Genomic DNA, 16485 nt, shown 5'->3' on the forward strand with positions numbered 1-16485 from the left:
TGTTGACATTTTTACCTACAGAAACACTGTTTAGATAATTGTTACTATTAAGGCGTAGTAATATTAATAGATCAGGTAAGTAAGATGGTCTATGATGTCACAGCCGTGCGGTAAGACAATTATTACTGCACGGTCATGTGATCTTGTTCAGCCATTCACAGCACTTAATTTATCTAAGCCATTTTATAATAAACAATACATCAGGGTATTATTATTACAAAGAAGAAAATCTAACGAAAACAGCCAAACTACAACTGATGATTGATTTATTTTATGAGCCTTATGTATTGCAGATTTTTATTGCACAACTGTATGACAAACAATATAAATAGGCTTGCGAATGACACGTAATAAATCACAAGAGTAGCCTTGACCGTGACTTTTTAGCAACTCACTGTATTTTCCAATTATATTAAACTCCTATCAATAACAGATTCAAGCTGTGTTCAGTCAAATATATTACATGTGATATTTAAGATCTTAATATCAACAAAGGGTATTCAATTATTATTTCCACCTACCTCAGTAACAGCTTGGATCGATGCTCCATGTTTCAGCAAAAGTTCCATCACTTTAACACGGTTCTTCTTGCAGGCGATATGGAGAGGTGTGAAACCATTCTAAAAATAAGGCAATCTTTAGCCTTTTTGGCACAGCAAGCACTGCAATGTTCCAGTTGTGTGTTTACCAGTTAAGATAAGTAAATTACCATGTGTGTAATTAATACCTTTAGCTTATTAGAAGTTTATTTTTATCTGAAGCTTTACGCAATCCACTGTTATTCTATTTCCGCTTTTTTATGTTTTTTTTTAATTAAAATCCGATGACACACCCACTTGTTATTAAAGTTCATGACTGCATACTCACTGTCTTGTGCCAATTCAGAAACTGCGATTAACTCTTCAGGTACTACACTGCTTTAAAGGTGTACGTGTGCAATTTGTACTCATAATTGTAATTCCCTGGTTTACTACCATACTTTACATTATCATATATTGTTGACAGCCCAGTTTGTTTACATTACAGAAAGTAGTTAGCAACACAACCTTCCTCCTTCCTTGAGACATCACGCTATGGACCATATTCACAAAGCATCTACAACCAACTTTTCAGCACGCTATGGACCATATTCGTGTTAGGGGGTGTGTTATCGTATGATGTGGGTTCCTGTTTTTCAGCATTTTTTTTTTTTTTTTTTTTGGTCAACAGATACTCAACTAGCAAGAAACAATTAGGGTGCATGTGTGTGTAGGTGCTTGTAATTTAACCTCATGAGTTATTTATTTGAAATAAGTTGTTTGAGCCATTCCTGGTTTTACTATGAACTTGTTATACTGTGGCTAATCAGGGTCATATTAAAACGTGGAATGGGGGAAACTTAACTGCAATAGGGTTATTTCCATAACGCTACTAACAACTTTTTTTAATAGTTGTTAACTTCATAATGAGCACTAGGGCAAATGTTTTGTGAATATGAACCTTTGTCTCTCAAGATTGCTAGCCAATCTGCTATAATTTGCAGCAGCAGTAAGCTCTGTTACAAGAACACTGATGAAGACATTAGCTGAAATGTTTGTCTACTTGATTCTTAGTAGTTACAGATCATGCTTTGTAATACCTTAGAAAGCAAAATGTAAAAGAAATGCAAAAGGAGAATTTATATTTTTAAATGTACTGTTATACTGAAAACATTTACCAGAAAACTGAGGTATTAGACAATGTTTGAAGCAGCCAGTTTAAAAAAAAAAGAGAGAACAGTGTGCAGTCTGCGTAAGTCACCTTATACATTAAGTTAGACTTTAACCGCGCTTAGCAGTTAGATTTATGAAGGAAAAAGGGCTATTTTTAGTATGCAAATAATGAAAAGAATTGAAGTGATCCACTCTTAATACCTGTAGAAACTGGCTCAGACTAAGATGGTAGTTGACTTCACACTCTACTCACCAGAGCTTTGGCATTTGGGTTGGCCTTTTTGTCTAAGAGGACCTTGGCAACCTTGTAGTGACCACAGTGTGCGGCAACGTGCAGTGCTGTCAAGTAGTCGTTCGTGACGTCATCAACAGGCACGTCATGCTGAAGTAGAAGCTGAACACAGTTGAGATGATCCCCTTGAGTCGCCATGTGTAGTGGAGACAGCCCGTTCTGTGAACAAAGTGATTACACAATTACACAGCTACATAAGAATAGCATTCACTAGTCTAATGCAGGTTTCTTCCACGGTTTTCCTGGAAACAGTACAGTTGTACTATACATTACCCAGAAAACCTGGACAGGAATGCCAGCAAAGGCAACATAATGTAACACGTATTGCACAGTGGTCCTAATAAGGTAGCACACTGACAGCAATAACAAATGTACTGGTTCATATCGTCGTCACAAAATGGAAATTTGATCACACTGTACTGATTTCTCGTACCATGGTAGATGCCCTAGTGCAACCATTGAGAATGCACTGCCACTGTATTGCCAGAGGGAAGATAAAAAAAAAAAAATAATAATAATGATGTATATCCTGTAATGTGATGCCATTGTGCTTGGTTATGGAAGTGACGTCCCTGAATGAAGAGAGTTGAGAAGTATTTAAAGGCTATGGAACTGATTTAAAGGGGTTTGCCAATCTAGATCTATGTCATGTGATGTTACTCATGAATATCATGTGAAAGTGTTGCTGCTACTACAAACACCCCTTCAATTGTAAGACAAGACTGAAATTGCACTAAAAGGGGAGGTTTAAGATCTCCTGTATTAAATGACAACAGTATTAAGTAATTGTATTAGTCCAATGTCACAGAAAGGAATAATTGCTGAATGCAGAAAGGAATTTCTGGTAACCACTGATGTGCCATTGCACTATCAATGAGGGTATATTCACCCACACCCACTCTCAGTGTACTTGCTGGTATACCTTTGTTTTGGATAGAATTGGGGCCCCACGATCAAGCAGCATTTCTACAACTTGTTCATGGCCACTTCGCGCTCCACAGTGTAAGGGGGTCAGTCCGTCCTGTTGGAGAATATAAACAGTTGAAGTGCTGGCTTTCCAAAAAAAAACACAATGTTTAGAATTAAAACTGGGGACTGAACAATGCTCTTTTTTGCCTATTTATATTCTCTTCAAAACTTAAACGCCAAATTTAAAATTAAAAATGAAAAGTGAAATATATGACAGGTGAAGGTGAAGTTCTGAACAAACCACAGTTGTCTCTTATTTTGCTAATTCTATAAACAATGCTTAAAACACTCTTCTAAAATGGAAATGGACATTGAAAATGCTAAATGTCTAAACCAACTAACTATCCACCAAAAACAGCAAACTTTAAACTGTTTGCGGCTTTACCTTTGTTTTGGCATCAATTTTGGATCCTCGCTCCAACAACAGCTTGAGCATGTTGCCATTACCTCTCTTTGAAGCAACATGCAGAGGTGTGATGTCATTCTGTGAGTTTAAATAGCAACAATCTCATATTAGAACAGTGTTTATTTCCCAGCATGCATCTTTGCATCACACTGGTGCCTTTTCTAAAACAAAAGTAATAAGCAACAGGCTATATTTTTAAGTGATAACTATTACAACTAACCATACAACTATTTTAATTAAGCCTAGAAATATCTTGCCTCTACTGATTTATCAAGAAGCAGCACATTACAAAGTACAATGAAACTGACATTCCTTTACAGAGAACTTCGTGTTTTAAAAAGCACCACATTATTTTGGTAACTAGAGGCACTTTGGTCCCGCTTTTGCATAACCCAATGTTAGCAGTGAAAAGAAATAACTTTAGTAAAATTTTTATGGTACAATAGTCAGTGTTTATGATGTGGTTTTCATTCTCTTCTATTATGTATGATTTTTAGATAAGGAACAAACACTGCTTATTGGTTATGGTAGCTGGAGTTTCCACCTGTCCCTGTTTCCCCTGGATCGTCCTGATTTTTAGGACTGTATCCTAGGATTTCAATATGCCTTCCCTGGATATTGGTTTTTAATAGTATCCATTTTTAATGTTATGCTTACACATCCATGAAGATTACTACAACCAGCACTGCAATGCCAGTATCATAAGTAAAGCAAAAGTTAGATAAATCAAGATCTGACATTACTTTAATAGACTCACAATATTAATTTTGTACCACATAGGTAAACAACCCTGTTGTAGCACACTGATACAGTAGTACCCCAAACGTACTGAATGAACACAGGGAATGAAGGATGTGTCTGTAACTCTGGAACTAATGTTTTAATAAAAGGTGTACATCTTTAACAAAGGGAAAAAATAAATTAGAAAATAAAATTCACAGCATCTGGTTTTCATGTTCGTAAATGTGGTGTTTGTAACTGTAATAAAATGCTACCATGATACTTAGATGGAATACTGATTTGTACTGGTTTCAAAATTCTACTGGTATGCCAATACATTTAAATGTTACCACTGTGGTGCTTTTCTATAAATGGTACATCCCACTGAACTGGATATGTATTACCATAGCCTCTCAGAACCATTGCGCAAACCCTGACAATCATCTGGGCTGCTTGTTACTTTAAAAGCTTTATAAAACACGGTGCGAGTCGTACACTGAAATAAAGAGCATGCTGAATCTCACTATTTATGCTGTAAAGGGTGTTCAAGTAAGTATTCCATTTCGGACAGAGCAAAGGTGGTCTTATCCAACGTCGCCCTCTAGTGTTAATTCACCATATTCTTCTGCCCTCTACATCCAGTGCAGATAAATTGCATATAGTAATTATAAGCTTTTCCATTTGGAAAGCTTTTAGCGGTGGCTGCTTTGTACTTTGGCAATAATGAAGCATCTCAATACAAATCTAAAATGCAAAAATAAAACTGTTACGTGATTAGAGTTCTTATGTACAGGGAGAGGCTGATCTCTGTGTACATTTGTTCCATAATGCAGATGACTGACTGGCTGGCAGGATAGGAACATAATTAATTGGCCAAGATTGGAACAATGGCCATGGAATCAGTTAGCTACTCATTGTCACAGATCTCTGTCAGTTCTCACTCACTCAATCAAACCTAGTAGTGACACATAAGGCTCTTTTGTCCTGGGCTCTTCTTGCTGTAGTATCCCAGGTTAAACTTGTGAATTTAAGCTCTTTCTTGATTATTCTTCACCATATTGTTTTGGGTCTTCCTCTTCTGCTGCGTCCTTCTAGGGTTCACTTCAGAGCTGTCTAAGCTGGGACGTAGTCTTCCATGCGCATGACACGATCCATCGAGAAGATGGTGATGACTTCTTGCTTTGTGGTTTGGTGGAGTCTGGAATAGGAAATGCAGTTTGGCCAGAATATTTTTCTCAGGCAGGTGTTAGGGAAACTAGAAAGTTTACTCAGATCATACCAAGTTGTGCGCCAGCACTCTGATCCATATAGGCGAACAGAGGGTACCTTGTTTTGATAAATCTTCACTTTAGCTTCTCTACTGTATTTCAATGGCTTCTAGACTGGTCTCAATTTTACAAAGACATCTCTGGCCTTGATGTCATCTTCAATTCCACTTTGTTGGTTGATGATACTTCCAAGGTAAGTGAATTTTTCAACATGTTCCAGCTGTTGGTTTGGGAGCATGACAGATTACTGCTGTGTGGCATTGGTTGTCATGACTTATTTTATTGGCGTTTATAGGCATGACGAGCCTGTTCTTTTGTGTGGGAGAGCAATGCAATGTCGTCTGATGCCTGCCTGTTGTTTGTGTGTTGTGGCCTTCATTACTCAGTCTATGGCAATTTGAATAGTAGCGTCGACATGACACAGCCCTGTCCAACACCAGATTTCCTGGGAAATCACAGTTCAGGTGCTCACTGTGCAAGAGAAATCCTTATAGAACAGCTTAATAAGTGGTACTAATTTTCCTATATTCCCAAATTACTATGAAAAAATGCTACAGGGCATCTTGTCCAGGTGCTTTACTGTTTTTCAAACTTGCAGTAGCTGATTTCTTGCTTTTTTGGTGGTGAAATATGAACTGTAATGTCTCTTTCTGCCAACTGTATGTCAGCTGTTCTATCTAGGTCAGGTCGATTTAACATTTCCTGAAAATGTTCTCCTGTCCTCTAGTTTCCTGTTCTTGTCAAGGATTGTGCTATTGGAGTGGTTCTTACTTCCACAAATCTGTCTTGTGATTCTACAAACAGTGCTCATCTCATACTTTTCAGCAGCTGTTTGTGCTTCATTTGCAAGATTTTTTTTGTCATTTCTGACAGATTTCATCACCAGCGTATTGGCTTCAACACACTGAATACATAATATATCTTTTTAATGTTCTGTTTGGTTGATCTGGGTTTCTTTTATAAGCTTTCTCTGATTTACGTAGGTCCATTATTTCACTTGTCTTACTGTAGGCATTTGTTATGTCCATTTTGAATGCATGAGTGGATCTTGTACAGTATGTTGTTTTCTTCTTTTTGGAGGGTCAGTACAACCTGTATATAAACTACAATTTAAATACACCACACTTGTTATATAATTACAGAAGCACCTGTCATTTGTGCCAGTCAGTTATACACAGGGGAAGCACATTTACACAATGGTAGCATTGCATATGTTTGTAGTTTTTTTGGTTAGCAACACTAGATGGATAACGTACTTGGAGAGACAATACACTCCCCCATCCTTAAAACATCATACAGGATTTGGTACATATCTTACCCTCGCTGTGAAATCTACCGCAGCACCTCGGTTGAGCAACAGTGTAGCAACATTAATATTTCCATAGTGAGCAGCTATGTGAAGCGGGGTAAAGCCACTCTGGAAGAAAAATGAAATACAATGATTATGAATTGTGTACGACAATCACAGCTGCCTCTTCATTGACTGGGCCTGGCATTGTTGTGAAAGTCAAACTGGTTGCTTAGGTTATATTAACTTTCTGTTTACAATTTAACACATTAACTATTCACCACAAACCAGTTATATTCTGAAGAATGCGCCAATTTGGCACTCAGTTTCACTGATTAGATATTTTTTGTATCCTTTACAGAAAGTGTGGCTTACATTAGAGCTTGAGAATTAGATCTCAAGACCTCCTGAGGTATAATTTAAAGTTATTTATAGAGTCTGGTGACTCACAAATGACACACAAATTACATTTCATTTAAATATATGTCATTGTATTGTTGGAAAATTAACCTAGCAACGTAAATTAACATGTCAAGGCTTAACAATTAAACCACAAGTAAGCTTTTTTTGTTTCTTATAAACTACAGCACTACCGTTTAAGTCATAGGAAAGCTCAGCATCATTAAGTATTACGCTGAGGCCTATCTTTATGCAAGGTGACTTTAATTTAAGTCAGTACAAAACAAGACTGTTTGGGTGTCAGCTGTTTAATTATAAAGATTTTAGTACCACTTGTCCAATAATCCACAACAAAGCAGGTGGTTACCAGAGGTTGTCAGTCTTGTTAGATATTTTCACCTCATGCTGTTAAAGCTCTGACAGGAAGTGCATTAAATGTGGTAAACACCGTCTCTGGGGGTGATTATCATTATTATAAACCATAGGAACGTTTGTAAAGAAGAAAAAAAACAAAAAAACATCTGAAATGCTGGACTTTCTTGTGAGGTTACATTTGTCCACATTTACTGTGGAACCCCACACTAAAGAAACGCCCTTGCTGGACTGCATTAACCAAAGATTTATTCTCACAAGTTTTTTTTTTATACTTTGTCTGATTTTATCCTGCCTCAGCTCTACACATTTGGTAGACTTGCTCTCTCCATTTGCTCCATTTCTTAGTTAAAGGTAATAAGACCCCACCTAGAGTATAACAACTAACACAGTGTAAGTGGCAGGTCCTATTATCTGTAGTACCTGTAGTGGCAGGATACACTGGCTATGCAAGTCAAATAAAGAAAAACAACAAAACAGCAAAATGTATTTGGAAGAATTTGGTTTGGATAATTATTTTTTAATCCTTATTCAGTGTACATTAAAAGGCCAATTAGCACAAATTGAGAAAAAAATGCTACTCTAAACTTATTGCAGATTTTCAGACAATATAAATTGGTCTTTTTAAACTGTTATTTAAAAAATATATTCACTACATAGGTATATTATGTCCTGGATGTCTGTGGCAGAGGACATTCTTTGGCTGCATTCACCTATATAAGCAGAATTCAGCTAGGAGTTCCATTAGGTTTATAATATTTTGTAATCTTATATTTGCTCTTCACAACTTTCTTTTTTTCAATCCATGAGACTGATTTTGAACATGCAGTACAATTAGTTCCCCAACTACCAGACTCTAGTAGGAAGTGCATTTGCAAATGTAGCGAGCCTTGTAGCCATGCTGACTGTAGGAAAAACAATGTTAGGAAGTTTGCAAACTCTGGAGTCATTGGGACCTGTTCATTCGCTGGCACCTGCAAGGGTAAGTGTCATGCAGAAGCCTGAAGATTAAATCCGAGATGCACAGTTGAGACAGGGTTATCTGCAGCTGCGTCACTGAGTGGTTTACAAGAACCCACAATATGATATTTCACTGCTTTGGTTATTTCAGTTTCTTTTCTTTTTTTTGTTAAAAGTGAAACTTCCTTTTACATCTCAGCCTGGCACCAGTTAAAAGTTGTACAGGTAATAACCAACACGTTAAAAACATATTTACACAGCTCTCATTAGCATGGTGAAGTACGTGTATCCCGTCACAGCACTATAGATTCACTTCCTGTGCAACAGATATTAGAGTCCCATTTTATGTTCACAAAAAATGAACGAGTAAGTCTTAAAACCCGCAACACAGGGAGTTCATCTTTTATGTGCTGGCACTTCACTTGAATAAAAGTACAAATAAAGTCTGGGGAATGTTATTAAGCTAATGAAAGGGGAAAACATTCTTAAAGCCTTGATAATTACCCCTCTAACAGGTATCTGACTAGCCATGAAAACCACACAAAAGAGTCTTCTCAATGACTCATTTAAAGATAGTACTATAAGTTGAGTGTTACGGTAAACACCACAGAGCAGGATTGGCAAGATTCTTAAATATGTTTTATTTTGAGAATAATACATTTGTAAGTCAGTTTCACTTTAATAAAAAAAAAAAAAAAAACACTTCAGCTGCATACATCCCTGCTGTTTGTCCCAGTAACTGTTACATGCTACTTTTTATATCTAAAGCAAAAGTCTACTGAAAAAAACAATGCAGAGAGAAGGAAAGAGATGATGCAGCAGCAGCACTAAGGAATGGGTGCAGTCAGTGGATACAGTATATATATACATGTATACCTCCGTTGTTCTATTCACCACCATCTGCGATACCAGCAGTCAAGAAAAGACAAAATGAACTGTTAGTGCACAGTTCGGGTGACAATGGGTACACAAAGCTACATGATGACTGTTACATAAAAAGTCCTGATAACAAGTACAGAACGAATGGTACATACACAAAATAGAAAGGATACCTGCTGAAACTGCCTTGAGACATTCAAATTTCTAAACAGGACAGACTAGCTCAAGTAGAACAAGGACTGTGGTTTGATCTCCTCAGAAAATGATGAAATATATTTCCCATTTCAGGTGTGTAGCCCTGACTGTTACTTCAAGATATTTCAGGTCACACTTGTGAGCCTGTGAGCCGAGGTTGAGACAAATGGCTAACTTAGATATAAGTGTCTGTAGAGGCGAGCCTGTGAAATTTGTTGTGGAACCCCAAATTTTAATTGTCTTGAAAATGTGAACTTTCACTAATTGTGGGGCATGTGTTGTGTGCTTTATCTCCTGCTGTAAGCACACAATTGACACTGGGAGGGATGAAATGCCATATACATATATATTTTTAAAATAATTTTATTTATTTTTTAAATTTAGTCTTCTCCAATTTTTAACCCTGGTTTTCTCCCCAGTTTAGTGTGCCCAATTGTTATCTGTATCCACAGCCCACCGCTCGCAACCCCCCTGCCGAACGGAGGCTGGAACACGCATCCTCCGAAACGTGTTCCTGCCAATCAGTCATTTTTCGCACTGCGGATCCACAGAGAGGCCACCGGACCTATAGTGCCGTCGGACAACACATACCTGGAGGCTCCACTGCAGAACCACAGGCACCCTATCGGCCACAGAGGTCGCTGATGCATGGCGAGCTGTGGATTCCCCTGCCAACCTAAGCCCTCCCTACCCGGGCAGCACTCGGCCAATTGTGTGCCACCCCCTAGGAGCTCCCAGTCACGGTTGACTCGAACCTGCAATCCCCAGGTTATGGGGCACATCCGCGTGGAGCGCCTTTGCTGGATGCGCCACTCGGGAGCCAATACATATATTTTTAAATTTCAGGAACATACCTTACTGTAAATTTAAAATGTATACGTTTCAGAGTGGAGTAATTATCCATGAACTTTATCTGAAATTACTGACAGGGTCGAGTAACCACCTACCCATGATTGGGTCTACTTGAAGCTGGAATGACCAGCATGATACAGTGTTAATGTATGGGTTTCAAATACTTAAAAGTTATTTTTCATCCATTTAAACACGTAGGCATAATGAATGCACTAAGATGTAAATGTTGTGTACACCTACATAGTACTTCATGTCTAATACTTTATATTACATATTACACTTCAATCCTGCCCAATAAAATTTACCAAAAGCACAAATTTGGTCAATTTTAGATGGCCAACCAGACAGAAATTTATACATCCAATAGTACTTACATGTAATTAGTACAATAACAAAGGTACACTTTATCCAAAGACACATTTTATCCAAATTTCACATCTGATTAACCATGAAAGAATAATTTCTTATTCTAAACTAACATGAAATATGAAAATGTTGTTAATTGGACTAACAAAACTAAAACACAAGATTACATTGGGCCCTATTCACAATTAAAAAAAAAAAGGTCTGTATTTATGAATGAAATATTGAGAAAACTGTGTTGGACTGTTTCTTCTTTAAAAGCATCAGCAATTGTTACATTAAACCGTATTTTCATCATAAAAACAGTCTTTGTAAAAACATGATCTTGACCTCTTAAAGTGATTGCAAATGTTTTGCTAGTCCATTTGAAATACCTATTGCCTATTCAAAGAACATCATGTCTAACAAATATTTGAAGTGCAATATTTTCTTTTCTAGAATTCCACAGGAAACTGCATGTCATAGAAATTCAAACCGACCTTGGACTCCACGTCTGCATTGTGGTCGCTCTGTAAAAGCAGCGCGGCCGCCTTAGTGTCGTCTTTGCGGGCTGCGATGTGAAGAGCTGGGAGCCGGACCTTCCCTTTGGTGTCGTTCTCCAGCAAGAGAGACACCACCTGGTCATGGCCTTGCTGCAGAGCAACTGCCAAAGGCGTAAAACCATCCTAAAAGGGAAGACCATCCGGAACATCAGTGCACAATCCATTTATTTTCAATAACTGGTGCCTTTTCTAAAATCATTTTCTAGCTATCAGAAGAATGCCATATACACTGCAGGTTTTGAAATAGCAGTTGGGACATGAACACATGTTCTACTGTAGCAAACATATATTAGTAGTAAACTAGGTTAGATAAATCTCTGCTTGCAACTTCTGTCTTTCCCTGCTTTGGTCATTTTACCTGGAGTAAAACTGTTCCCATCCCTTCACCCCCTTCTGTCAATAATTAATCCCGAATACACTGCTGAGGTTAAGCGACCTTGGAAGTGAAACAATAGTGACATGCCAACCCACAACTGTCTTTAATCTAGTGTAGTGCCAGGAATGATGTGTTAAAATGGGAAAGCATGCTTGCTATGACATGTGTTTCTTTTAAAACTACACATTTGAGAGCTCTGCAGCGAATGGGGATGCAGTACCACGGCGCGAATCTAAATACCAACAGCTTTAAAATGTTGAATTGGGACTAAACTGTAATTTTGCAAGACAAAATACACTTAAGACTCAAATACATAGTGGAGATTCTTTTAATGATTTAAACAATGGCAGGGTTTAGATCTGTCACCACCTTCTGCCAAGGGGTTTTTACATTATGCAATTAAGAGTCAAGTGAAGATAATAAACTGCAACATTATTCTAACTGCGAAGTAATCTAAACAATAACTCTTATTATCACTTTTTTAAAAAGCTGTTCATGTCACAGAATTGCATACAGTTACTATGGTATTAATATCAATACACCTTTGGGGAATACAATAATTAATTCAAGTACACAACAGAAACATTACTTACTATACATAATCATATCATATGTTAAATCCCTTTGGCTGCTTATTAGGAAAAGATTCCACATGTGACATTTGCATGCCGACATTATCTTTTGATCCTTCCAATGTCACCACATTTTTCTTAAAAACATTGCTGATGAATATGAATTATTAACCACAGCCATACATAATTCAGGAATTATAGCTGTGGCAGTGCTACTGTCATGCATTTTACAGGATGGTACTTTTTGATTGCCTCAGCCTACAAATGCATCCAAAGGGCTGTGCTTAAAGGTATGACACACTGTGGCAAAGTGCTCCGCCCCTGTGTGTATTTTGTGTTGTATGTTAGTGTTGGTGTATAGTCATTGGTACACGGGATATAAACGGGTCTGTGTAACACAAGTGTTTAAAATGTATATATGCATTTAGGCACGAGGATTGCATAGCACTTCATGTGCAAGTAAAATGTAATAATATGTGAGCATGGGGAATTGCACTTTATCAATTCACGTGCAGTTGTACCGCGACTCCAATTGAATGATTGAGTAGCAGCTGCATGTTTTCACTCACTCTGGGTTGTGTGTTCGGTGAGTGGAGAACGGGATTGGAGACGGAGGTTATAATAGTTAATAGTTAAAATAATAGCTCACTGTGTTTGATTGTGTAGTCTGTTTTGTTTGTCTCTTTAATTTGGCGAAAGTGCCGTGTCCTGTGTTTTTGTTTGTTACAACCTTTTTATTTACTGTTCTGTTCATCAATTAAAGGCTGAGCGAAACCAATCGCTCAGCTCCACCCAACTCCACCTCTCTGTTGTTTATTTCCTGGTTCCTGTTTCTGGTCTGACGTCACCCATTACAGCCGGCTTTGTGACACATGGTGTCATCGTGGGATTACCAGCACCTCCTAGGCGCAGACCAGAGCAGGCACTGCAGTTTCTTGTTTAAAAAAAAAAAAACAACAACAACAAAAAAAAAAAAGTCAGAAGACGCAGTCAGGCTGAGGGACTGGATCCAGGACAATGCTGGGCTGGAGGCCCAGTCCATGCCCATAGCCATCCGGGTCCTGTGGCTGATGGACAGGGAGCGATGGGAGGCGTATGAGAGGGAACACACCCCAAACTCCCTGGAGGAAGGTGTGGAATTGGTCCTCTGCTACCTGGAGGCAGCTATAAACAGAACAGCAGCCCAGGTAGCAGGGTCTCCAGCGCCAAGACGGGGGGACCGCGGGAATCCAAAGCCCGAGAGAGAGCTATTCACACTTCCACCAGCAGAGGAAGAATGCATGCTGACCTCATCTCCACCAGCAGAGGAAGAATGCTTGCTGACTCCATCTCCACCAGCAAAGGAAGAATGCCTGCTGACCCCATCTCCACCAGCAAAGGAAGAATGCCTGCTGTCCCCATCACCACCAGCAGAGAAAGAATGCCTGCCGACCCCATCTCCACCAGCAAAGGAAGAATGCCTGCTGTCCCCATCTCCACCAGCAGAGGGTGAGTGCCTGCTGGTATCACTTCCCCCACCATCACCACCTGGAGAAGAGGAGCAGGTGCTGCCTCTGCCTCCATCACCTTCCCCGTGAGGAAGAGACGCACCAGTCCCCTGCCAGTGAGGGAGAGCCGTACCAGTCCCCTGCAAGTGAGGGAGAGCCGCACCTGTCCCCTGTAATAAGGGTAAACTACCCACCTCCGCCGCCAGGAGACTACACGTCTCCACCACCTCCACCGCCAGGAGCAAAGCAGCAGAAGCTGTCTCTGCCTCCTCCACCAGCAGAGAGTGAATGCCTGTTGGTTCCTTGTCCACCAGCAGAGGGTGAATGCCTGCTGGGTCCCCATCCACCAGCAGAGGGTGAATGACTGCTGGGTCCCCGTCCACCAGAAGAGGGTGAATGCCTGCTGGTATCACTTCCCCCACCAGCTGAGGAGGAATGCCTGCTGGTATCACTTAACCCACCAGAAGAGGATGAATGTCTGCTGGCATCACTTCCCCCACCATCACGAGGAGAGGAGCTGGAGCAGCTTCTGCCTCCATCACCATCAGGGGGAGAGGAGCAGGAGCTGCCTCTCCCTTCACCAGAAGGACCAGGACTAGATGCTGGCGGTCCTCAGCAGCCCGTGCATAGACTGCTGAGGGAACCGCCCGGCCACAGTGGCCGAGAAGTGGGCTAAAACCCACACCCCAGCTTGTCCTGACTCCCCACACATCTTCGCCCAAGGATACCTGCCTCGCTTCACCCAAGGATGCCTGCCTGGCATCGCCTGGGGTTGCCTGCCGCTCCGCATCGCGTGGGGTTGTCAGCCGCTCCACATCGCCTGGGGTTGCCAGCCGCTCCACATCGCCTGGGGTTGTCAGCCGCTCCACATCGCCTGGGGTTGCCAGCCGCTCCGCATTTCCTGGGTTTGCCAGCCGAGCCACATCGCCTGGGGCTGCCTGTTGCTCCGCATCGCCTGGGGTCACTGGAACTGCTTCGCCAGGGGTCGCTGTCAGCTCTGTTTGGCCGCAGGGGGTCACACCGGCCTCGGGCACGGAGTCTCCCTCGGCGGCCGATACATCCCCCCTCTCCAGTCCTCCTGGTGGAACCTTCGTCGAAAAGGCGACGGCACCATGTCGATCTCGATCTCAGCCATTAAACAGTGCGCAGACGAAACTGTCCATAGCCGTCATCGTTGGACATAGTACCACGATAAGTAAATTCTTCATATTCATGTCTTAAACTTGATTTTAAAAAAAGTGTGATTCCCCCATTATATATATATATATATTAATATATATATATATATATTATATATATACGGGGTAAGGAGATAAGGAGTATTCAAGAAGACATAAATTAATACCGTACAGTCACCAAATTTACATATTTCCATTTTTATCTGTTCATTGTGTCATGATATGGGTTTTTAAATCAACACTTATTAAACTTTCTGCACTCATGGATATTTGACACATGTCACTTTTAACTCTTGAAAATATCCCTGAAACAGGCCTGTGGAATTTCCATAATTAGGCAAATATAAAAATGGATTTGCTTCTCAGATGCAACTCACCTCTGTTGCAATGCTTTGAGTGGAGCCATTGTCAAGGAGATACTTGACGACTTCAAGGTGGTTTTCCTGCGCTGCCATATACAGTGGTGTGAAGCCATTCTGTAAAGCAAAAACAACAACCATACATTACAATTCATCATATCTGGCAAGCATGTTGAGCTATCAAGTGATACATTAGAGCTTTAATTGATCTAATTATGTATGTATAAATATGTAAGTTTAACTTGCCTGATTACAAACAGACCGTGCTGTGCTACTCAATCAGTTCTGTTAGATTTAAGAACCTATATACACTTTAAGCTGACTTTTCTGAGCAAGGTGGCTGCTGCCATTTACTGACAATTATAAATGGACCTTAGACAGTACACAGAGTCTGACTGACATAATGTTACATAGTTTACAAGACATCTGAAATGTACTTCCTAATTGCAGGTCCATTATCACTTTGTAATGAACCGCCAGCTGGCTATTTGATCAATGAAGTACAAATGGTAATAGCAGACAAGAATATTGCAAGGAGCAACCCAGCATTGAAATCACTATGCTATATTTTTACTGTGGTATATTACTGGAAACATATATAAGAGGAGACCACTGTAGTTGTAACTCAGTTTTATGTCCCTCAAAATGTTCCCATTTGACAACAAAAGACGTTTCAACAATCTGTACCTTTTACTGTAGCCCTATACACTCTAAACTGTTACGGGGGGCTCTGGGATTTCAAACAGTTGATCTTGCAAGATTACATAGCTTGATATTTCTATCTTGTTATCGAATAAACTACTGAACACCAGCAATGTACTGTAAGGAGAAATATTGTATGAAACGAAATATGCGCCACTTATATTTAGGTTCACACCCCATCAGTTTAAAGTGATAAATTCAATAGCAAGAATGGGAGGGAGCAGTGAAAATAGCCGCTAATGTATTTCACATTCTTGTTGAGGTTTAATAACAGGCAATGTTAAAATGTAAAAGAACCCCCTGCAGTTTTTAAGAAACACATCACCAGCGCTATATCCCTTGTAGTTACGGTGCCAGCAATATTTTTCAACACAGTCCCAATTGTTTTTATAATTTTATTCCTACATCACAGGTAAATCAACTAGGGAATTGCTTTTTTTTATTATTTTTTATTTTTATATTTGTCAATATGTTTGAAAATATAACTCTATGATGCCGACAACATGGGACACAGCGAAGGTAATGTAGCGTGTTTTTTGTAAACGTTGCATGGTGTTCTGTAACACATAAGGTCGTATTTTCAGTTCCGATGTTTTATCATTTAAGAAGGTAGAA

At 39.7% G+C, this 16485-nt stretch overlaps 1 protein-coding gene across 27 annotated transcripts in view; it reads right to left on the minus strand.

Moving 5' to 3' along the window:
- LOC121325789 (ankyrin-3-like) overlaps window positions 1-16485 on the minus strand; it is a 188079-nt gene that overhangs the window by 74873 nt on the left and 96721 nt on the right. For 19 of the 27 annotated variants that reach the window (XM_041268812.1, XM_041268806.1, XM_041268805.1 and 16 more), the window contains exons 5-12: window positions 15187-15285; window positions 11134-11319; window positions 9242-9265; window positions 6665-6763; window positions 3338-3436; window positions 2906-3004; window positions 1945-2142; window positions 522-620 (exon numbers count right to left, since the gene is read on the minus strand). In XM_041268812.1, coding sequence (XP_041124746.1) covers window positions 522-620; window positions 1945-2142; window positions 2906-3004; window positions 3338-3436; window positions 6665-6763; window positions 9242-9265; window positions 11134-11319; window positions 15187-15285 — 903 coding nt within the window. The remainder of the gene's footprint in view (window positions 1-521; window positions 621-1944; window positions 2143-2905; window positions 3005-3337; window positions 3437-6664; window positions 6764-9241; window positions 9266-11133; window positions 11320-15186; window positions 15286-16485) is intronic. The other 8 variants (XM_041268832.1, XM_041268819.1, XM_041268818.1 and 5 more) reach the window with 1 other exon arrangement.

Source organism: Polyodon spathula, chromosome 13 (genome assembly GCF_017654505.1).
Source record: "Polyodon spathula isolate WHYD16114869_AA chromosome 13, ASM1765450v1, whole genome shotgun sequence".
Classification (NCBI taxonomy): Eukaryota; Metazoa; Chordata; class Actinopteri; order Acipenseriformes; family Polyodontidae; genus Polyodon; species Polyodon spathula.